Source organism: Thunnus maccoyii, chromosome 14 (assembly GCF_910596095.1).
Source record: "Thunnus maccoyii chromosome 14, fThuMac1.1, whole genome shotgun sequence".
NCBI lineage: Eukaryota > Metazoa > Chordata > Actinopteri > Scombriformes > Scombridae > Thunnus > Thunnus maccoyii.
Window position 1 is genome coordinate 3,492,161 of NC_056546.1, and position 23,758 is coordinate 3,515,918.

The 23,758-nt window shown below is 36.0% G+C and overlaps 1 protein-coding gene across 5 annotated transcripts in view; it reads left to right on the forward strand.

The window, feature by feature from the left end:
• LOC121911777 (G-protein coupled receptor 4-like) overlaps positions 1–22,870 on the forward strand; it is a 33,805-nt gene extending 10,935 nt beyond the window's left edge. The window contains exons 1-4 of one of the 5 annotated variants that reach the window (XM_042433612.1): positions 13,452–13,532; positions 20,848–21,079; positions 21,688–21,875; positions 22,010–22,870. In XM_042433612.1, the coding sequence (XP_042289546.1) occupies positions 20,894–21,079; positions 21,688–21,875; positions 22,010–22,514 (879 nt within the window). In that variant the 5' untranslated portion in view covers positions 13,452–13,532; positions 20,848–20,893 and the 3' untranslated portion in view covers positions 22,515–22,870. The other 4 variants (XM_042433614.1, XM_042433613.1, XM_042433615.1 and 1 more) reach the window with 4 other exon arrangements.
• Positions 22,871–23,758: the final 888 nt, after the last annotated feature.

Below are 23,758 nucleotides of genomic sequence, written 5' to 3' on the forward strand. Positions count from 1 at the left end.
CTAATCACAAGATTACAATATATATTAGACTTTTTGTCTGCATGAAATCATTGTGTGTATGTGTGAATGCATCTATCTACTGTATGTTTTAAAGGCATAATACACAGTGGAAACAAACTTCCCCATGAGGACAATCAATATCTATCGCTCTGTCTTCAGCATGCTAACACGCTAAACTAAGATGGTCATTGTCATATTAGCATTTAGCTCAATGGACCACTGTGCCTATGTACAGCCTCGCAGAGCAGTTAGCATAACTGTAGACTCTTGTTGTTGAGTCTTGTAACATTGATTGGCCAATGTGTCATATCTAATGACACATTGGCCAATGCATGAATGTTTCTGACTGCAATTGCTGGGCAGAGCAAAATGACATATTTGTCAATACTTAGAATTTCATCCATTTGTATTTTTGCACATTTTGTGGAAAGATCCTAAATGAAAAGCCCAGAAAATTAAAAAAAAAAAAAAAATTCCACCTGTTTTTTTTTTTTATTTCTACCACTGTTTTCTTGCAGGTTAAAAATGACCATGTTGCTCCAATCTACATCATCAACCTCCTCATCTCTGACATCATTCAGCTCTGCTACATGATCTTCTTGGTGGCAAAACCTGGGGGCCGGAAAATCCATCACGTCTTATCTTATTATATTTACTGCTTTGGTGTGGTTATCAGTGTTGGCTTCATGGTCTGTGTCGCCCTGGAAAGGTAGCTATCTGTCTATTCTGTATGTTTTTAGCCACATCCATGTGCATGACCATTATATAACCATATCTGAAGCTCCTCAAAGTCAGGAATATTCTGTATCTGATGATAGACTGTGTATCTTGTGTTACAGGTATTTGGTCATCGCATGGCCCCTGTGGTACCGCTTCAGAAGAACCATCAAGAACTCTCTTGTGGTCTGTGTGGTGGTCTGGACCCTTACTCTTGTTTATGTTGTCCTTTTACATTTCTGGTTTGATTATGGGGTCTTGAACACCATATCTGCCATCTTTCTCCTCGTTCCCTTCCCACTGCTCATATTCTTCCTGGGTGGGACCCTCAAATCACTGTCTGCTTCCATCTCGATTTCCTCTGATGAAAAACGACGAATTGTGGGAATGTTGGTCCTGGTGCTGCTCATCTACACGCTGCTGTTTCTACCCACCATCATCATGTTCTTGAGAGTAGGAACCACAGATAATTATAAATTCAAGAAGCTGACTTTCATGCTTCTTAGATTCAGTCCTCTTGCAGACTTGATTCTGTATTTTTTCATTAGGAAAGGGGTCATAGACAAGCTTTTGGCCTCTCTGTGTTGTTGCAGAATGGACAGTGATGATAACAGCAGATCATCAGCATGAAAGACAACAACATGTACACAGTCAGCTCCATGCAGGCAGAGAAAGAGGGAGAAAGAAAAGGGAGAAAACAGATGTTAACTGTAATGTGTCTGAATGTTCACTAAAATGCACTTAAACTAGCAAACAAAAACTAAATAAAGTGTTTGCTGTATGACAACAAAAGACTTTGTGCCACATCATTAGTTGACATGTTTGTGTTAGGTATGCTAAAAGAAAACTATTTTTGTGCAAAAAAGTTGACCCACATATGATTTACTTTTTTAATTTAATATTTAATATAAGTTTTATGTTAGGGAGGTTTGTGGTTGGCATGCTATGGCTTGGCGATATTAATATGGCGATCTTATATCACAGTACTTTTATAAGAAATTTTAAATTTCATGGAAATTCAATAAAAACATGTTTCTAGACAAAAATGAAAATGTTTGCTTTGGACTAACTCTGTGAATTAAACCTGACAAATCAACCAGATCTCTGCTGGTTGTCTCTGGTATATATATCGTCATATGGTCCAACTCTACTGTTGTGTAATACCATGGAGGCGTTTTGCTTTTTTTTTTCCTTTCAAATAACCTTATCATGTTTAACTGTTGCATTAATCAGCTGACACTGCAAAAGCAGAGATCCAACAAAAGCATATTCCCTTGAATGTCTTTAAATACTTTGGCTTTCTGCAGGGTGACACTTTATAAAGAAAAACATGCATTTTCAGAAGATATCGTGTGATTGCTAAGAGCTTAAGGTTACTACTTGATATGTTGTATAGTGTACAAAAAAGATGATAAATTGTAGTAGCTGTAATTTATTTAATCATATGTGATTAAAGAACCGTTAAAAAAAACAAATATTGAGTCATTTCAACTCCATTCAGAGCACACATTTGTCATTTTACTCTCCCCAGCCCAAAATACCTGTTTGGTTAGTCCACAGATACCTTTGCAACTGAAATCTTGTATTTTAAGATGTTCTCTCTGACTTTTTAGGCATTACTGGGATTGAATTTCATCAACTCTGCACACTTTATGCACATAGCAATGACAAAACTGAAAAGGTTTTGGTTAACCTGAAGGATAAAAACTCATTTAGAGCAACAAACAGTCCTAATTGTCTGCTCGTATGAATAAATCTAAAAAGCCACAAGCAGAACAGACTAATATGAGCTACATGATATATTTCCATCCAGCCTGAAGGATACCTTCATATAACTGATTAGATGTATAGGTTAAAAAGTTATGGAGTGAGTTATCCTATGACCAGATTCTGTAATATTACACTATATAAAATATTGCTCAGTAGGCCCAAGTGGATGAGATAAGACTTGTATCTGTACCAGTTTTGTTTGAGTATCTCTTGTAGTTTACGTTCAAATTTGCATTAAGTCATGTGGGAGACTTTTTTATCACAAAGTGATGCACAAATGAGGTAAATGGAAAAGTTCAACCCTACATGCTTTTCACAGTCTGTACAGTGAGAAGGTGAAAAACAGGAAACTGCTGCAGTGACTGAGTGTCAGCTTAACAAGTGCTGCAAAACTTTGAGGCTGTTAACCAGCAGCTTTTACAGATATGGACATGATGAAACCAAATATCAACTTCATGTTTGTAACAGGAAAGGTGGGTCATATCTTACAAGTACAACTTATCTGTTCAGAATAAGATTTAGATTAACTAGCAGCCAATGTGCGTCATTAAGAGAAAAATAAGGTAACCGCAATGTCCTGATGTGTCAGTGACATGAGTCCATATATCTAGAAAATACTGTCTAAGGTTTTTATTAAAAGTTGTTCTTTCTGTTATGTCTTCAACAGCCTCTTTGGTAACAGCTAAGGCTATTAAAAAGAGTTGGTTGTGATGTGATAATATGTTTATTGATGAAAGGTTTCCTACTAGCAACAGTATAGAGATGCTATGTCACCCATAAGTTATGATGAACAGCATCTGTGTTTATCAGTCCTTTATGAAACTTATAACATTTATTCTAAATAGTAATATATGGATAGTGTTAGTAAGCCATGGTGAATGTGTCAGTACACATTCTACTCTACTCTTTTTAAACTTACATGTCAGGGTTTGTTAATGATTGTTAATAACCTGTGTATCTTGAATGTCATTTTGTATCAGAACCAAAACATTTGTAACAGTTTTTAGCAGTTTCAGCTTGTTGTGTGTGACACTATTGCTACTGAGTAAAGTTAACATAATGTTGTATTGGTGCTATATTGAACCAAACTGGGTAAAATTTTGCCACAGTGATGTTTAGTGTGTAAAATCAATCTTATAAAAGTTGTTAAGCAACATAACTTAAGACAGGAGAAGGTGATATGATGAAAATGAACCTATAGAGTAGCTGATGGTGTTTTTTTCAATTATTTTATCATGTCGATGTTGATGTTTATACATATTAGCCATAGCTTACATTTTTAACAACTGATATCATAAGAAATATAAATTATAATAAATTAAATACAAAAAGTCACTTGTCAAATGAAAGAACTTAAAACTAAAACATTTCATACTTTTTTACAACTTAAACAAGATATAAAAACAACAACATAAGAAATATCAAATGTCACGTCTTCCTACCATCACCCAGCAGGTTTTCACTTCTGTAATTCGTTGTGAAACACTTCATGGTCTTTTTCTCTTTCTTATCACACAAGAAACTATTATTGACTTAATTATTTATTATTGACCTCATTGGAAAGAATTATTCTCTTTATTGCCCAAATATGTTCTTTGGAGCCACGTTTCATATAGACGGTTACAAACTTTCTAAGAAGAGCCTGTTTTCTTTTTTTCTTTTTTCAAAGAATTTGAACGTTATATTAGAAATATTGAATAATGTAGTAACCAGACAGCTTTCACAAAATTGTCTGACAGTAACACTTCTGATTTCATTATTTTGTTCTATTTATTATCATTTTTTGTATTACATTTTTGCAAATTAAGTATTTGAAGTAAGCAAAAAAAAGGGGAAGAAGTTAAATTGTGCAATAATTTCTCTTGAAACTGCTGTACAGGGGCTGTTCAGAAGCAGATAACAATCTGTGGTCGCTGATACATTTAACACATCATAGTGGTGGAACAGCAGCAGTAAACAGGAAGCTTTGTGGTATTTTACTATTTAGCATGAATACAATTTTAAGCAGGAACTTCTTGAACCTGTTTATATATTCATATGTTAGTTCTGCTGTATTTCCCTACTTTAATTATCATTATTATTTGTAGTAGTAGTAATGATAGTAGTAGTAGTACTCCGGCTGCTTTTCATTATGTGTTCACAGTACTTTTATTTGTGAGTTGAGTTTTCATGATCAGGTTTTGCGTTCCTCCCCATGCCTCCATGTTTTCTCCAGTTCCATTTTGTGCATTGTCGGCATGTTTGTGTGAAACTTTGGGGAACATTGTAATAGTGGAAATAATGGTTTTGGTAGGAACAGAGATTAGTAGATGCTAACAAACCTGCTGCCTTTTGTTATTACAAACAACAGGTTGCACTGTGAAGAACAACACCGTTCTACAGCGACCACATCTTTGACTACAATGACACCCTGTATGACTACGTGTTTGAAGAGTTTGTCTTTCTATAAAATGATTTTCCAACATTCTTACACGTGATTACATGGACTGTGATCTCGATAGGTTTTCCACTGACCTTACTGGCTATCTACACACTGTATTCACTGGTACGTAAAGAATTATCAAGTTTTCCTGTATGTACAGATACAATAACCCTGAGAGGCATTTAACTAATTTAACTAATATATTTATAACAGATCAAATGATACATCTGAAGCTGAAAAAATGACACTCCTGACATTAACATTCAATAATAAGCTGTTTATTCTGACTGAATTAACATCATTACATTCAGTCTTTAACCTTCCGAATTTAGTGTCCGCAGGTCAAATTTGACCCGTGTTTGAATTCATTAACAAGCCCTGAAAAAAACACTAATTATCATCCAGTAAAATGTTGTATCTGCTAAGTGACTTATTATTCATCAATAACCATAATATATATATACTTACGTTGATATTTTATGTACCTTAGACCACCTTTAACTTACAATGTACAAATCATTTTGAGTTTAAAATAGACACAACTTATCTATTTTATTGCTTATGATGAACAGAACAGGCAAATAAGACCATGAGATGATCTGATAAACAAAATAATTCCCAAAATAACTTGTTTATATTTTCTTACATGTTAAAAATGTGCATGCTGTGCCAGGTGTGCGGTGAGATGTGAGAAATAAAGCATGAGATATATACTGCTATACAGCTGGGGAACAGGAGATGTGTATCTGTGTCTGTGTGTGTATTCGTGTGTGTGTGTGTCTGTCATAGGCTACTTTTGAGGACAAAATTCAGATTAAAGACCAGTTAATTTGGGACGGCTAGTCCAACTGGGGACAACAGCTGTGTTAAGGTTAAGGTTATGGTTAGAGTTAGGGTAAGTCTCCAGGAAATGAATGTAACTCTTCGTAATGTCCCAGAAAGGCATGTAGGTCAACATGTGTGTGTGTCTCTGTGTGTGTCTTTGTGTGTGAGAAATGCAGTGCAAGAAAGCCGCAGCCTATAAACTGCTATACAGATATATCCATGTATATCTGGGGGACAGCAGACACGTGTGTGTGTGTGTGTGTGTGTGTGTGTGTGTGTGTGTGTGTGTGCGCGCGTCTATGGGGTGTGAGTGAAAGACAGAGTGGATTAATAGTATTTTATCAACTTTCTTAATTTACAAAATCACTTCAAATCAATCTTTAGCAGAGCTACAGAGGTGTCCCAACCTGTTAGGAGTTTCAGGGGACAGATATGTTTTATGAAAGCTTGATGTGAATAAACGTACTGAAACTTTGATTACGCTATACAGATATTGTGAATGTGAGAACAGAGTAAAACATGAACACAATCATGTCCCCTTGGCTGGATAATGAAACTTAACTTCATTACAACAAGTCAAATATTTCTGTGAGGTTTACAATCTTATTATTTATTTAGGCTAGAGAGGCTATTCACACAGTGCATTTCCCAAAACTCTGTGACATTACAGAAATAATACTTTTTCCCCTCATGTAGGGGACTATGTTAACAGGAGGTGTAGTTAAATGGGAACTGTACAGTGAAAGAGAAGATGCTATACTGCAGTGACCATATGAGCCTGTGCAATATCTGCAAGATGCCGCAATATCACAGGAATTGCAAGATGATGAGGTTGAATGAGGCTGATTTCACAGATGAGTCAAATTAGGCCCAATTATTAGGCCTCTGTTGCAGCCAAGGACTCAGGCAGATACAGGACTGTCACGCAACTAGCAATGTCTTTATTTTTGCTCTTAACAACGAAAACAAAGCAGTATATGTTCACTCTCACAGTCTGGCAGTACACTTTCTCTGCTGCTAAAAACTAGTATCTTCCTCTCTCGACTGCAATGGACGACCACAACAAAACAGTTTTCTTCCTTTGCAACTCGCTTTTTATGACTCAACAGCACCACCTAGTGGCAGAAGCTAGACAGCACATCTACAAATAATACTGAATGAAATACAAACTCTCAAACACTGTATCCTGGAAAGACATTTTGTATTATCTACATTGCCTGCAGACACAAACTTTTATGCAGTTGAAGTTTAACTCATTAGATGAATCAAGTTCTGCAAATTAACCTGTTAAACTAAACTAAACTACAAAAGGAAATAAATTGGGGGTGTCTCTGATTTAACAGTAGGGAATCCCCCGATAACAAATATAAACAATATTACTGATATCAATTGACTCCTCATACCTATACTATTTCAATGTACTAATTTACTACAGTTATGATTTTAATCCATGTGAGTATCTTTGTTTGCAGTCTATACAGGCTGAATGGCAAGTCTATATATCTATGTAAAAAAACTAAAACATGCCATCATATTTATACTTTGTGGCTCTGAGTGTCGTAAAACAACAACGTCACACTTTCCCCTAAGAGTCCCCCTCCTTACCGACAGTAATAGTAGGACACTTCATAAATGAGTCTCAGGTCTGAATCTTAGGTAGAGGTATTTTACAGCACAATTCCTGGGAGTCATTCTGAGTAGTTTGATTAATCGGGCTCATATCTCAGTTGCTCATGACATATTATTTGTTTGTTTATTTGGATCTCTTTTAGCTCAGTGCTAATCTTCTCAGAGTTACTGACTAACTTCTTTAGTGAAACAATGTTTGTTTGGATGTTGTAAACAGATTCACCAGTTGTTCTGCTGTTGTGGCCTATTTCTAACATTGTGACACTAACAAGAGGAAGGTATCATATAAATACATCTCACTTGATTATTTAAATGTCACTGTTTTACCTGAAATTTCTATTGACAAGGATATTGATTTGATACTGATGGTATCAATTTGATAAGTGACATATTCTTGTGATTATCATCTTGATCTGAATGTAAATATTTTATCCACATACTTTAGTATCTGTTTCTGTTTCAAACTTTGAACCCTGTTGATAAGTTATGTGATTAATCACTGTGATGCCGACTAAAAGTGGAACATAGGGACTAATGGTAATGCTTTACTTTACAGGTTCTTTAATTTTATACAAATGTCCTGGATATTTTCAGAGTGATTTGCAGGTATTTAACGGTTAATTTTTAGAACATTTTACAGAGAGGGTGGTGAAATTTGGAACAAATTATAAGACAAAACAGAAAAAGTGTGATATTACTTCAGTAGGTAAGTCATATGTGAGTGCATTTTGTAAGCACAATGCATCTTTTTGCTCAAAATAAATGTGTGGACACACTGTGGATTTTGGCCTCCATCACTTACATTGAAAGCACATTTGAAGGGGGTCTTTCAATAGCCAGTATGAATAGGATAAATGATTACAGTGAGGAAAACCTTTTTCACTGTTCATATGGACACCTGACTGATGTTTTAAGACACACTTAAAAAATTGTGAACTGCTTTTGATGCTTAAACATAACCACACGGACTCAGTATGAGAACCTAGGTCCCATTCGTCCACCCCAACCTCCTCACTCTGACTTTACTGTGATGTACTGTATTAATGCATCGCTTCTTTCATTTGGAAAAACATTACCTTTGAATATAACCCAGTTTGACACCTCCACGTATCTCTTTCATTGCTGATGTTGTTTCACACCCAACTGTTTGTTAGCTAACTTTAGTTTTTCCATTTACATTCAGTATGTTTGTTATTTTTCTCTTGTCTTGTCACATTCACTGAGCCACTTTGGGACAGAGAGAAAGACAGCTTTAAAATGCAGCTTACATACAAGCTGTCTCTCATGTCTCTCTCTCAAGCTATGCTTATAAATATATATTATATATTATATATAAATATATATTATATTTTTATATGTGCTTATAAATATACACTATATATTTATGATATTCATCTGAGTCAGTACAGTTTGCATAATGAGTACTTTTACTTTGATGTTTTCTACATCTTACTTCCAATACTTATGTACTTTTACTTAAGTAAGATTTTGAATGCATAACTTTTACTTTTAAGGGAAGATTTTTTTCATTGTGGTATTGTTACTTTTACTTCAGTACTTCTCCCACCACTGGTGGTTTTAGGAAGAGTATTATGGTCTGTGACCACCAGAGGATGCTTTTGCCCCTTTCACAGCCCTGTCTTCCTGTGTATTGTAAGCAGTAAGCTACATGATGTGCATCCTACACTATGCTGTTTTATTCATCTTTGACTGATTATATGTATATACAGTAGGCTTATTTACCTATATGTAGATTTTTTATGAGTGAATTCATGTGTAGAGGGGTAAAACACTGAGAACTGCTCATACTTGTTATCAAGGTTTACACAGAAAAAAGGACAATGCAGAATGGAGGCTGAATTATATTTATTGAGTAATACAAATATTTCTATTAGATTGTCCATAATAAGAATAGATCTGAGGCTTCACTACCTTTGACAGATATCATCTCCCATATGGTCTAATGGTTAGGATTCCTGGTTTTCATCCAGGCAGTCAGGTTCTACAACTTCTCCACTGAGAGTTAAATTAAAGCAGTTGTCAATAACAAAATAGAAATGTGTATGTGTGAGTCCACGGCTGATGGTTCTGCCTAGTGCCTGGTATCCGATTATAGATTGTACCAAAATGTGCATATTGTCAACAGTAAGAAAAAGAAAAATGTCCATTACCCTATGTGAGAGAATAAAAATACAAATAAATATTGGTCAATATTTCTTTAACAAAATTAAATAAGAATCTATAATATTTTTAGAACTATACTATATAATATATAATATTTACCTTATTGTAAGCACTTATATTCATTGGTATGTAACTCTCCAATTTTTGTATTTTTTTAATATTATACACCATTATTCCTTTTAAAGGGGTGTCTAACTTTGTTGTAATATTCATACTGACTCCTCCTCCAGACTTGGCTCCTGAGAAGGAAAGGCTGAATCAGGCTGGACTGTCTGCACAGGCGGTGCAGACCATCCAGGCAGTGAAAGCAGGATCTACCATGCTTGCTACAAGACAAAGTGCGTGGGATTCCAACACAAGAAAAGGAGACTGGATCCCTGACATGTGCATTTCTACAATATGTGGTGTAAAAGCGGCTGTATAATGCCACTGTTGAAGTGTAAGCAGCAGCTGTTTCCTCCTGTCATGAGGGTTTTGGCGATAGACCTGTCTTCGCCCACCCCCTCATCAAACATTTCTTGCAGGGGGTTAGGAGACAAAGGGCCCAATTTTAACGATCTAAAACGCACGGTTTGAAGCGCATGGCGCAAGTGCATTTAGAATGTTGTTGTGGGAAAATCTTCAGATGGGCCAATAAATCTTCAGGTCACTCACAACTTGGCATTAAACCCAAAGCTTATAAGAGAAAGACTGAAATAAATACACTGGAAGCTGGTAGAGTTCAATGTGAATAATTTTACTCTGCATAAAGAGCAATGCAAAGCAAACTGAGGCCTCAATCCCTGGGTAAAGAACCTAATGCAAAATCATAAAACATTAAATTATATACCTCTCATAACCCCTCCTAATGTGGAGCTTATTTTCTAAACTCCATCTCGCTTGACCTTGATACTTTGGTAATAATCCAGACCTGATTCATCTAAAAGAAATGGTGTCTCAAACTTCTCTAACATGTATCCATTGTACCTGGCATTTTCCACATTTCTCACAATACACATGGCCTAGCAGCCTTCAATCATTGCACTCAGAAAATCAAAATGTGACATTACCGATCATCCCCTTCCCAATTCTCCTGGGAACCGTCTCTTATTGACATAAATGTTATCTTGGCACAGTTACTAACATGTTGCACAGTTACTAGCATAACTGATTGTTGGTTACATCTGTCTCCACCACAGTGTGTCCCAATCCACCTTTGCTATTTTAGTGGCAGAAAAATGGTCGATGCGCCAGGCGGATGATTCAAAGGGGTTGTCCAAAGTGCATGCAATAAACCAGTCTCCCATACCCTTTAGGAGCCAGGTGCACTTTCACCTTGGTGGATTGCTATTATGATGGTGCATTTACCAAGTAGTGAGAAGGAGCGTTTCTCTGCAGAGGAAATGGATCTGCTCGTGCACAAAGTGAAAGCGCATGATCCATAACGAGCACACTTGCCCTTGCTGCTCCTGAACCCTCCCGTGGCCCCAGACCACCAGTTTAAGATCCTGTTCATTAATTTGTTGCAATTTTTTTTTTTAATTGTTTTTTGAAAAGGTTTATTTTTTTAATTACAGCTTTGGTTTATTTAAAATCGTTTTGTTCAGTCATGCCTAACGGCAAGGACCCTATTGTTTTTCGTGTGTTTGTTTGTTTGTTTGTTTCTTTCTTTCTTTCTTTCTTTCTTTCTTTCTTTCTTTCTTTCTTTCTTTCTTATACCCTAAATTCGACCCCCTAAACATGCTCAAAAACTCACCAAATTTAGCACGCACATCAGGTCTGGTGAAAAATTTGATAAAATGTAAAAATTAACCCTTAAAGTGCCAAAATGTGCTCTCTAGCGCCACCTATGTAACAAAATGTAGGAATGTCGTAGAGAGATCAGACCAAAACTCAATTATTCGTCTCATCAAGACCTACAAATCATATGCCGACACCCCTGACCTAAATCAGGAAGTCCGCAATCAGCCTCTCAAAATAAGACTTTGCCCCAATTTTGGACACCGAACAAACGCTATCTCCTCTGAGGGCGTTAATGGTATCGGCTTCAAACTTTGATACATGACTTATGACACTGTGCTGAAAAAAAGTTGCTGAAAACTTTGTAATAACTCGAAAGGTTTGGATTTACTAAGCCCTGAAAGCTGCAGTGCCACATCACACCTTACAATGTAAACCAATGGGGAGGCAATCTATGGGCATGAACTATGTGTCAAACAGAGGCTTCTGACATCTAAACTATAAGTCTGACCACTTTCAAACCTGTATCAATGGAGTCACCACGAAATTTCCTATTGAAAAAGGTTTTTAATGTAAGATTTGGCCAAAGTAATGGGACTTATGAGTCTAAAACTATGTGGAAGCAGTAAATGTTCAAAAAGGTGTGGGCACTCTCCATTCAAATCAAACTTTGACCAGGTCATGTGGGTTAAAAGTCTTTCCTTTTCTAAAAATAGACTTGATGAAAATTAGGAAAATAATTTGTTTTACACACAAACTCATCAAGAGTTTTCAATTCACTAATTGAAATTCAAGTGAATGGGCCCAAAACTTGCTTAAAAATGTTGAAGCTATGACTGGTAAAACAATGTGCAGACTATTTTTTGTATTCAAAAACAAATTCTCTATGTTATTCATAAGGCATTATGTCATTATAGTCTATCAAAATTGGACTTAAAAATATTGGATTTTTCATACATTTAAAAGTGTGATTGTATATTTATACAAACCTTTTAGAGGAAAAGATGAACTCCTTTGACTTTAAAAGTCAAAACCACATACCTACAAAAGTGAAACCTATAGATAAGAGTGGGAAATACTCATTGAATATAACCTCATACTTCAACAGTGATGGAAGAAGTACTATTTTGCTTACCTACAGTACATAAATGAAGCAATAAAATTATTTAACAATAAAACACATACCTTAATTCAATATTTCACTGCATTTGTTAATGATACGCTTTAATCCATGGAGAGAGGACTGTTAAGGTTAACCTAAATGTCAAAAGTTCTTTTAAATAACAGTGTGAAATTATTGATGTATTACCATGAAAGCGTGTTTAAAGGTTGTAGCTGCTCAAAGTGAAGATTAGACCTTTACTGTTACAGCACTGAGTCTTATTGTTGCTGTTGAGTGAAAACCTCACATGTCCAACTTTGGAGATCACCCTTATTTTTTCCATTGTCACATTTCACTTTTGGGGGAACTCAAAATTCATAGTTGAAATGGTGCAATTTTATTACATCATCAACAGCTGGTGTGACAGTAGTTCTTAACAGAAAACTCAAGCCCATATGTACATTGAAATAGTTATAGGTCTCTATAATTGTTCCTCCTGTTCACACTTGGCCTGAAATACTGCCAGACTTAAATGTAATTGATGGAAGTCAAATACTCTGTTTTGGGGGAAAAAATACATTGTAATAGATAATAGAAGAAAATGTATGCAATACAAGTTACCCTTCCATTATGTTTTAGACATGGACTTTCAGAACTGTATATTCATTTTGTGGTTGGTGGAGAGAAGCTGTGTTGCCTCACTCTGAAAACTGAATATGTGACCTTTTTACCAGTAATCCACGCAGGACTCATTCTTCTGAAACAAGCTTTCATTTCCTCTTTGGTTTAGTGAGAGGAAGTCACATTTCACAACACACTCTGCAAAGCTCTGAGAGACTCAGGCACAAAGAGGAAATCTATAGAGAAACAGAAGAAGCAAAGCAATCATTTTTATAGATATTATTAATGTATTTGTTTGAAGATTCCTTCACCCTGTAATTTTCCACAACGTGAAGGCTTGCTGTATGTTTGATTTGTATAGTCTTAATAAGTACAAGCTCCTCCCTACATGTTACATCCTGTGCTGTTTCTGTGTTATGGGTGTATAAATAGGTAGTGGTCTGTCTGCACTAAGATGATGAGAAAAGCTTTAGCTCAGTAGTCAGCGCAGTCGTCTATGACCTGGGAGATTCCAGCTCAAGACCCGGTGTGAAGACCTCCTTCGTAAGTTAGTTTATTCATGAAGACTTATTGTAACACTTTAATTTTCTAAAATTAAAAGCGTAATAGAAACAAAAACAGGATTTTTAAGTCTCTTTCCACTTTTATTCGAATACAGATACAAATTCAAATTCTGAGTCTACAGTTAAGCAGCTCTGTGGGGCTGCACTTTACAACACTAAGTGAGAAGTAAGGTATCTGGTGTGAATTCAGTTGAAATTTACAACATCTTAAAATGTAATGCTGGTATTTTTTTAATTACCAAAGAGATTATAGACCAAAAATATTTTTTGTGCACTTACCAACTGATTAAAAATGAAAATACACAGAGTTGCCAGTTTACTTTTACTATGGCCCGATTAGTCTGCAATTAGTACAGATCAATTTTATATGAATGAATGAATGAAATTAATGAAATTTTTATTATTGTGTCATGCATACAACTGTATGCCCAGCCTGCATGGGCCTACAAGACACCATGAATTCCAACAAGCCAATACAACATATTTATTATAAAAAGAAGAAACCATCATTAAATAGTACCGACCTTCTAATTACAGGCTGGTTTCTTTCTAAATCCATTCTGCTCATCGACAAGATACTGTCCCATTTCTAAATGTTGTGTGAGCCTGTTGTTCAGTAAATTAGAATACATTTTGTAAACTGTACTAAGGAGGCTAATGTCCCTATAATTAAGGGATATCCTGGGGTCATTCTCAATGACATTGGAACAGGCTTAATAATGGACTTGTACGATACTTTCGGGATTATACCATGTTCAAAGCATGTCTTGAAAATATAAAAGAGGATCTCTAAGAGATACCCTTCCATTATATTTTAGACATGGACTTCAGAACTGTTTATTGGTTTTGTGGTTGGTGGAGAGAAGCTGTGGCGTCTCACTCTGAAAACTGAATATGTGACAATAAATGCACATTATAATTCCACCATGCACGTATTGTCACGTACTTACCACTAGTTCTTCTCAAACAAGCTCTCATTTCCACTGTGGTTTAGTCACACAGGAAGTCACACTTAATAACACGTTCTGCAAAGCTCTGAGACTCGGACACAAAGAAGAAATGTAGAGAAACAGAGGAAGCAAAGCAATAATCTTTATACACATTATTACTGTATTTATTTTCCACAAAGTGAAGACTTACTGTATCTTTGAATTGAATAATCTTAATAAGTACAAATCTTTCTTTTCAATTCTCAGACTGAATGTTTCATCCATTGATCTTACTTCTCTTATTACAGTCATGGAGAGGTAATTTCAATGAAACATACTGGAGTAACACATGGATGTGTGTAAATGTGCTGGAAAGAAAAAAAAAAAAAACCTTTTTATGTAAACACAATGAATGGGATAAGATTTTAAAAAATCACATGAATGTAATACTGACATCAAAACTAATACTAAATTATAAAAAATGATTAATAATTCAACAAGAAAGGTTGATTATTCTACAGTTAACAGCTTCACAACACCAAGTTAGGTTTCAAGTGTGAATTCGGTTGAAATTTACAACATTTTAAAAAGGTAATGCTGCTATTCTTTTAATTACCAAAGTGATTATAGATCGAAAATATTTTTTGTGCATTTACCAACTGATTAAAAATGAAAACACACAGAGTTGCCAGTTTACTGTAACAATGGCCAGATTAGCCCTGTAGGAGTGTTAAAGAACAAGCGGTTTTCCTCCTACATCCTGTTAGTTAGTACAGATCAATTTTATATGTTTGCTGTCATTGACTAATTGAATATTATACCGTTCAGTAGCTTTAACTTGTGTAATTTTAAAATATCACCTGAATAAGTGGTACATGAATGCACTTTTTTCCAGAACTCCAGAACAGCTCAATAGAGATAAAACATTTAAAAATTAAAGGAAAAAATGTTCTATAGTGACAGGGTGAAAGAGTCCCTTCAAGTAACTGTAATGTTTGAAAAGTTGAAAATCTCAAACTCAGTCAATCTTACAGTCAGAACACATGAGAGAGACAAGAGTTCATTCCCATGCTCGGTTTTAGAATCTCATTTAGTTTCTCTCTCTGTTCATCTGCAGCTGCTGAGATAAAATGTCACTCTGGTTGTGGTTAGAAAAACAGGAAGGTCCAAGAGTGAGAAACAGCTTATTGAAACTCACTGACTTCACCTTGCAATGAAAAACTTATAACTGTCTTCAGTGTCTGCAAATACAGTATATTGGCTGAAGACTTTTTAGGGACCGAGCCCAAAAGGCAGAGGACTACTGTAAAACAGTAGTCCTTGCCTAAGGGCGAGGACCCTATTGTTTTTTGTGTGTTTGTTTGTTTCTTTCTTTCTTTATTATTACGCCACTTACACCCTAAATTTTTCCCCCTAAACATGCTCAAAAACTCACCAAATTTGGCATGCACATCAGGTCTGGTGAAAAATTTGATAAAAAATGTTTTATTCCTGATTCAGTGATGACACATTTGTTAGCTTTCTTTTAACTTTCTTGGATTCACAGAAGTTCAGTGATTCATCTGACTGACGGAAAGTTTTTCAGAGCTTTGCTTTTCCATCACACCATTATTCATTAAGGCCTGAGCACCGAGTAGGTTGAAGGCTTCATTGTAATGCAAGAAATTACTGTTTGTCCAAACGAGTCACAATTTTTGAAACTTTGCACAGAAGTGGTGAACATTTATATGTGTTATGGGTCTTGGACATCGATGTGGCAAAATGGCTCGATAGTGCCCCTTTCAAATTTCAAGGTTGAATCCCCCACATTTAGGTTTCACCTAGATGTACCACATTTGGTATCAAATGTATAATTTCCAGACATACAAAGAGCCTCTTGGTGCCATACCCTAAGCCCACAGGAAGTCAGCCGTTTTGAATCAACTTTGCATTTTTTTTTTTTTTTTTGCAAAGTGGAGCCATTGACAGGCCCCAAAACATATTAGCTGCATTAAACAGGAAGTTGTTGTAATTTTGTTTTACATCGTCCCATCTGCCCCAAATTTCTCATGTTTGATAAGAGCCCTGAACACATCTACATGTCAATATTTATTAATAGTCATAGCGCCACCTACATCATCCAATTTACATGATATTTACATGGTGTGGTCAACACATGATATACAGCAACATGATGTATAATTAGTGGGTGTTCTCTAGTGCCACATAGTGGACACAGAAAGTGATAGTTATCTCTTATATGCAATGTCCAGTATTCATGAAAATGTATATCCATGCCAGTTGCTTTCTGGTAAATCTGTATCGTGTCGCTCTGCAATAACAGTAGTTTGACTGCAGTGCACCCTGAGGGCCCGATCATCGCTGCTTGCAGCTTTAATTTATTCCTGATTCAATGATGATATATTTGTTAGTTTTCTGAGTTCAGGATGATTCACCTGACTAATGGACAGTCTTTCAGAGCTTTGCTTTTCCATCACACCATTATTTATTAAGGCTTGAGCACAGCAGTGTGATGGCCCCATTGTAATACAAGGAATTTTTTTTTTTTGCCCAAATGATTCACAATTTTTGGGGGGCTAAAGGTGCTCAAAACCTCCAAAACTTTGGACATGTGTCAGAAGTGGTGAACATTTATATATTTTATGGATCTTGGACATGAGTGTGACAAAATGGTTTGATAGCGCCTCCTATGAAATTTCAAAGTTGAATCCCCTGCATTTTTTTTGCAAAGTGAAGCCATTGACAAGTGTTGTACACAGGCATGGCCAGCAAGCTCCATATTGACCCCAAAATGCAAGGCCATTTTGGAACAAAGTTTCTTTGATGTGCATGCAAGTCAGTGGGTTCATTGCTCTCATCATTCTTGACATAATACATATTTTCAATTTTTTTTTTGCCCAACAGGAAGCCAGCCATTATCATTTTACAAACACATGTTTGAGGCCTTTAGGCTGTATAAAAACTAACAAAACCTTGCATATATGTTCAAACTAATAAATGCTTCAATTAGTATGAAAATCGGGCTTGGGCACTGAGGAGGGCGCCCCCTACAAAATGTCAAAGTTAAAGCCCCCACCTTTAAATTTGTTGTAAAAATGTACAAAATTTGGTAGGCAGATGTAACATATCCAGACTTTAAAAAAAGCCTATTGGAGCCATACTCTAAGTCCAACAGGAATTCAGCCTTTTTCAATCTATTGTGCATTTTGTTCGGAAACTGAGGCCATTGACAGGCATTGTATTTTAACGGACTCATCCTAGAAAGTTAACCGAGCGACTTCAAATTTGTTATATATAGAGCTTTGCGATGCTGAATTGCTAAGTTTTTTAGTTCTCATGGAATGCCCTTGGCGTGGCGTTCCGGACAATTTTGATGTTTGGGGCATTAAACAGTTATATATATATATAAAGTTATTGTAACTTGAATGTGCATCGTCCAATCTGCGCCAAATTTCTCATGCTTGATAAGAGTCCAGGCCTGAACACATCTACATGTCAATATTTCATCATGGTGACAACAGGAAGTCAGCCTGATTTGACAAACATTTGATTTACATGAAATTTACATGGTGTGGTCTACACATGATATACAGCAACATGATGTATAATTAGTAAGTGTTCTCTGGTGACACATAGTGGACAGGAGGTGATAGTTATCTCCTACATGCTATGGCCATTATTAATTAAAATGCATATCCATGTCAGGTGCCCTCTGATAAATGTATTGCTGTATGGTGTTGCTCTGCAATAACTGTGGTTTGACTGCGGCACACCCCGATGAGAGTGAAGGAGCGAGGGCCCGATTATCACTGCTTGTATCTTCAATTAAATCTGCATTTGTAGTTATATTTGCCACTTATGTCTCCAAATTGGGCTTTAATGATGATGTAAGTAGCCAGAGACCATTTTGAGTATTTACTAGAGACAAATGATTTTTCTACACTTGACATCTGTGTGGAATAGTTCACCTTGATGTAGAAGAGCAGAGAAAGTCAGATACCATTAAATACCAGCGCCAAGTGGGAATATTTTAATAATGAATGAATGTTTCCCCCATTTTTGGAGAGATCTTACAGAGTCAGTATGCTTTAACTGAAGTGTTTGTCAGATGGTCAAACAGTGTTTGAAACCATTGGGTTGGAGCTTTCCAAAATTGGTCATGCCAACTTAATGCTACTGGCCAGTGGTGCAGAAGTGAGAAAGTATGTAAAACACCATAAGTGCTTTCAAGGAGAGATTGTTTGAAAGTGTGTCCCATTATCCCCAAGATTATTTTGGCCCGCCCTCCAGTTTTTCACCAACGTTTGACCAACATTTGACCCCTGTTTTCAGTGCGTTAATCTCGGATGTTGGTAATGCAAATGAAAAAAAAATGAAAACATAGAGGGCACTTTCGTCTTCCAGTGTTGTTTTGCTGTTGCCAAGTATTTATGTGTCCTGCATCATTGGGAATCCCTACATTACCTTGGAGCTCCTGGCTTTGGCCTATACTGCCCATACCAGCAGCCGACCCTGAGCCTATTTCATTGTAGGGGCCTGTTTCACAAAAGTGATTTGTGAGCAGTGCTTGCACACAGATGGCAAATGGTGCTACCATTTTGTTTCAGCTTCCCCTGGTCTCCACCCCTTCTTCCCACCCACCTGTCAATAAGTACCTTATTGTTGTACTGATGTACTTTACATATTCATGTCTGTCTACTTTTTTTCATCTCTTCCGTAGAAGCAGGAACCTACTGCATGTTATCACTCACCATATTTACTGTAGACTGTTTGGATGCAGAGGATAAAACATCACACTTGGTGTAGGGAACTCATCCAGTTGTGGTCTTGCAGCTTTTGAGGTCAATTTTGTGACATTATTTTTTCACTTGTGTATGTAGAGATTGTAAAAATGACATTAGAACTGCAAACAGTCATGATAATGAGTATGCAAACTGTGACAAGCAGACAGCTTTGGACTGTGGACGTACAGAATACTGTGGTTAAACCAGATGTGATTTATTTCATTTGAGTCTTTTTCCTCTAAGTGTAATTTTGATGAACAGAAGTTGTGTAACAAAGACAAAAGAAAGGGTGAGAAAAAAACTAAGAGATAATAACATTAAAAAAATAACTATTTTGAATTAAATGAAGTTAGCTTAATAAAGAAGAATGAAGAGACAAATATTCATTATTAAGTTTCTGCTTTTCTTGTATTTACTGTATGTTCTGAGCCAACATTGATCCACATAGAGGTATTTATAGTGATATTTGCAGTTTTGATGACAGCTGAGATATGAAAGAGTTTCCTGTACTGTGACAAAATGTTACTGATGAAAAGTCTAACAGAGTGATAGAGTTATACAACCCAAGATAGGTTAAAGTCAATTAATGATTTCATCCCAGAACGAATAAGTGTTTCTCAGTTTGTTTGTTAGTTGTTTATTTTTTGGTGATTTGGTACATTTTAGCTTTTATTGAGAGGAGACAGTAGAGTCAGACAGGAAATGAGGAGAGAGAGAGAATGGGGTGACATGCAACTAAGATCTGCTGGAATCAAACTGGACATAAATGTTGTAGTTTTGTGGTATGAGTCTTAACCAGTACACTACAGGGATGACCAGTATGTTAGTGTTGTTAAACATGGTGAATGTACCAACCTGCAGTTGTTTCCTCTAATTTATTTTCACTCCAAAACATAGTCAGAGTGCACAATCTGTAAACAAAATATAAAATATGCAGATGATTCATAAAATGGTTTGGTCAGACATGCAAACCTCCTTGTTCAAAATCAGAGAGCACAGAGTTATTCAACTGGTGGGATGTCAAGTGCAGAAGACAAAACATCCTAGACCAATGTCTCTGTACCTTAAATTACTGAAATAACTGTATGAATTTCTGTGGCAATGACCTCACATCATCATGTAAAAATATTTACATATAGTACATTGCTAGGACTTGCATATTCTGAAAAAAATTACTCTTTGATGAAATATAGAGCTGTAATGATTAGTTGATTATATTTATTGGAATTTTGATAATCAAATTATTGTTTCAATCATTCTTCAAGCAAAAAGATCAAATATTCTCTGGTTTCAGCTTTTTAAACATTGTGATTTGCTCCTTTTCTTTGTCATATGCAACAGTACATTAAAAAATCTTAAGGATTTAGATTGTTGGTCGGAAAAAAATAGGAAACTGAAGAATAATTGTTAGTTGCAGCCCTGAAGAAATATTATTAAGAGAAAATGTAACCAAGACACCTTTTTTATGGTTATAATATACACTGTATTTGTGTGAACTTGCACCTCAAGACTTTAGTGATGTCACTTAACAATGTTATGTAGATATTAAAAAACTTCCATAACCTGATCTCTCATACAACAGGTTTCACTCTGAAGAAGAAGAAGATTTCTACATCAACACCTCACAGATGGAAAGCTATGATTTCAGCAATTTCACATACGACTACAATGATTATGACTTCAACTATTATTTTAACAATGAACTCTACAATCCCTATTATGGTGAACCATATATTATGTATGTGATAACATGCGTAATCATTAGTATCGGCCTTCCTTTGACTCTTGTGGCCATCTACTTTCTTTATTCCCAGGTGAGTACTTTATGACTAAGATTTATTAATTTTAGGTCATGTGTCTGTCATACAGTCTGTCTGTAAAGAATCTTCATCCTGCTTGCTGGCTGGAAGGAAGTCTTGTAATGACCTACAAATTTAAACTAATTGGACCTTAAACACATGCAGTTAACATGTGTAGCTTCATTCCAGCTTCTCTTAAGGTGAAGTTAACAGCATCATTAACTTGTAGAGAAGAAATTGTCGTCAGGTTTATCAGAACAATTTGTACAGCATTATTTGAGCTCATTATTTTGGGTTTTCATTAAAACAAAATTTGCACAGACATTCATTTGGTTGATCCCCTGACTTTTCCTTTAGTGCCATCATCAGGTCAAAAAGTCCAATACTTTGGTTTATAACCAAATACCAGCTAAACTAATGGTAATGTGATCTGCCTCAGCTGTACTTTGTGTTCAGTGTTAATAAACAGATTTTACATGACCCTGGACTCTCCCATAGAGACATTGGCCAATGCATGAATGAAACTTGTATTTTTTGCAATTTCTAAACGAAAACACCAGAAAATTGAACAAAAAACAATGTTTCAAGCTGCTTTGTTTATTTCTACCATTGTCTTCTTGCAGGTGCAAAATAACAATGTTGCTCCAATCTTCATCATCAACCTCCTCATCTCTGACATCATTCAGCTCTGCTGCATGATCGTCAAACTGGCAAAACCTATGGGCTGGAACATCTATGAAATCCTCTTTAATATTTACTACTATAGCGTGCTGGCCAGTGTTGGCTTCATGGTCTGTGTCGCCCTGGAAAGGTAGCTATCTGTCTATTCTGTATGTTTTTAGCTACTTCCATGTGTATGACCATTATATTACCATATAAATCTGAATCTCCTTAAAGTCAGGAATATTCTGTATCTGATGATAGACTGTGTATCTTGTGTTTCAGGTATTTGCTCATCGCATGGCCACTGTGGTACCGCTTCAGTGGAACTATCAAGAACTCTCTTGTAGTCTGTGTCGTGATCTGGATCCTTCCTCTTGTTCATGTCCTTGTTTTAATTTCTCCTCGTGATTATAGGGTCAAAATCACCATTTTCTCCATCTTCTTCCTCGTTCCTTTCCCACTGCTCATATTCTTCCTGGGTGGAACCCTCAAATCGCTGTCTGCTGCCATCTCGGTCTCCTCTGATGAAAAACGACGAATTGTGGGAATGTTGGTCCTGGTGCTGCTCATCTACACGATGCTGTTTCTACCCAACATCATCTGGTTTCTGGTAGAAGCCCCTTATAATCCTACCTTCACCAACCTTAGTTTCATGCTTCTTAGGTCCAGTCCTCTTGCAGACTTGATTCTGTATGTTTTCATGAGGAAAGGGGCCATAGACAAGCTTTTGGCCTCTCTGTGTTGTTGCAGAATGGACAGTGATGATAACAGCAGATCATCAGCATGAAAGACAACAACATGTACACAGTCAACTCCATGCAGGCAGAGAAAGAGGGAGAAAGAAAAGGGAGAAAACAGATGTTAACTGTAATGTGTCTGAATGTTCACTAAAATGCACTTAAACTAGCAAACAAGAAATAAATAAAGTGTTTGCTGTATGACAACAAAGGCCATCAGAAGTAGATAAAAAAAAATCATTGTTTTGATTATGTTGTGAGAGAAGTGGTTAGTGGGAACATGTTTTTATTTGTTTTTTAGCTGGAAGTTGATATCTATCATTATCATCCTTTGAAGCGGACATAACATGCTTTTTGTGTTTTTCTGTCATTTATATTCATAATTTAAATCTGCCAAGGGGCAGCTTCCTGGAGCTGGCCAATCAGAACAGAGTGGGCTCAGTGGGAGACAGGAGCTAAAATGGCCTGTTTCACACAGAGGCTGAACTGAGGGGCTGCATAAAGGGCCAGTACAAGATAAATAAGTTTTTTAATCAGTTATTTTTTGAAATGTAAGTCATGCGAAAATATTCCATTAGAGGCCCAGAATAAAAATATAGACCTGCAAAGTTCATGTTATGTCCCCTTACTTAAAGAAGCAAACCAGATATTACTTGTTGCTCAACTGAGCAACACCATGATTATTATAGCTGCCACTCCATCTTATTTCTACAGGGAGAGCATTACACACATTATAACTTGTTACTGATTTCCTACATATGACTAATGTATCTTTATTATTTGGGAGCTTGGGAAGGTGGAGGGGGGGGGGCCTTGAGTCATATATGATTTACTTTTTTTATTTAATATAAGTTATATTTTAGGGGGGGTTTGTGGTTGGCATGCCATGGCTTGGCAATATTGATAAAAATCTTATATCACAATACTCTTATAAGAAATTGTAAATTTCATGAAAATTCAATAAAAATATGTTTCTAGAAAAAAATGTTTACTTTTGACTAACTCTGTGAATTAAACCTGATAAGTAAACAAAATCTCTGCTGGTTGTTTCTTATATATATCATCATATAGCCCAACTCTACTGTTGTGTAATACCATGGAGGCATTTTGCCTTTTTTTTTTTTCTTTCAAATAACTTAATCATGTTCAACTGTTGCACTAATCAGCTGACACTGCAACAGCAGAGATCCAACAAACACTTTATAACACCTTATAAGGAAAAAGATGCATTTTCAGAAGATAACGTGTGATTGCTAAGAGCTTAAGGTTACTACTTGATATGTTGTTTAGTGTA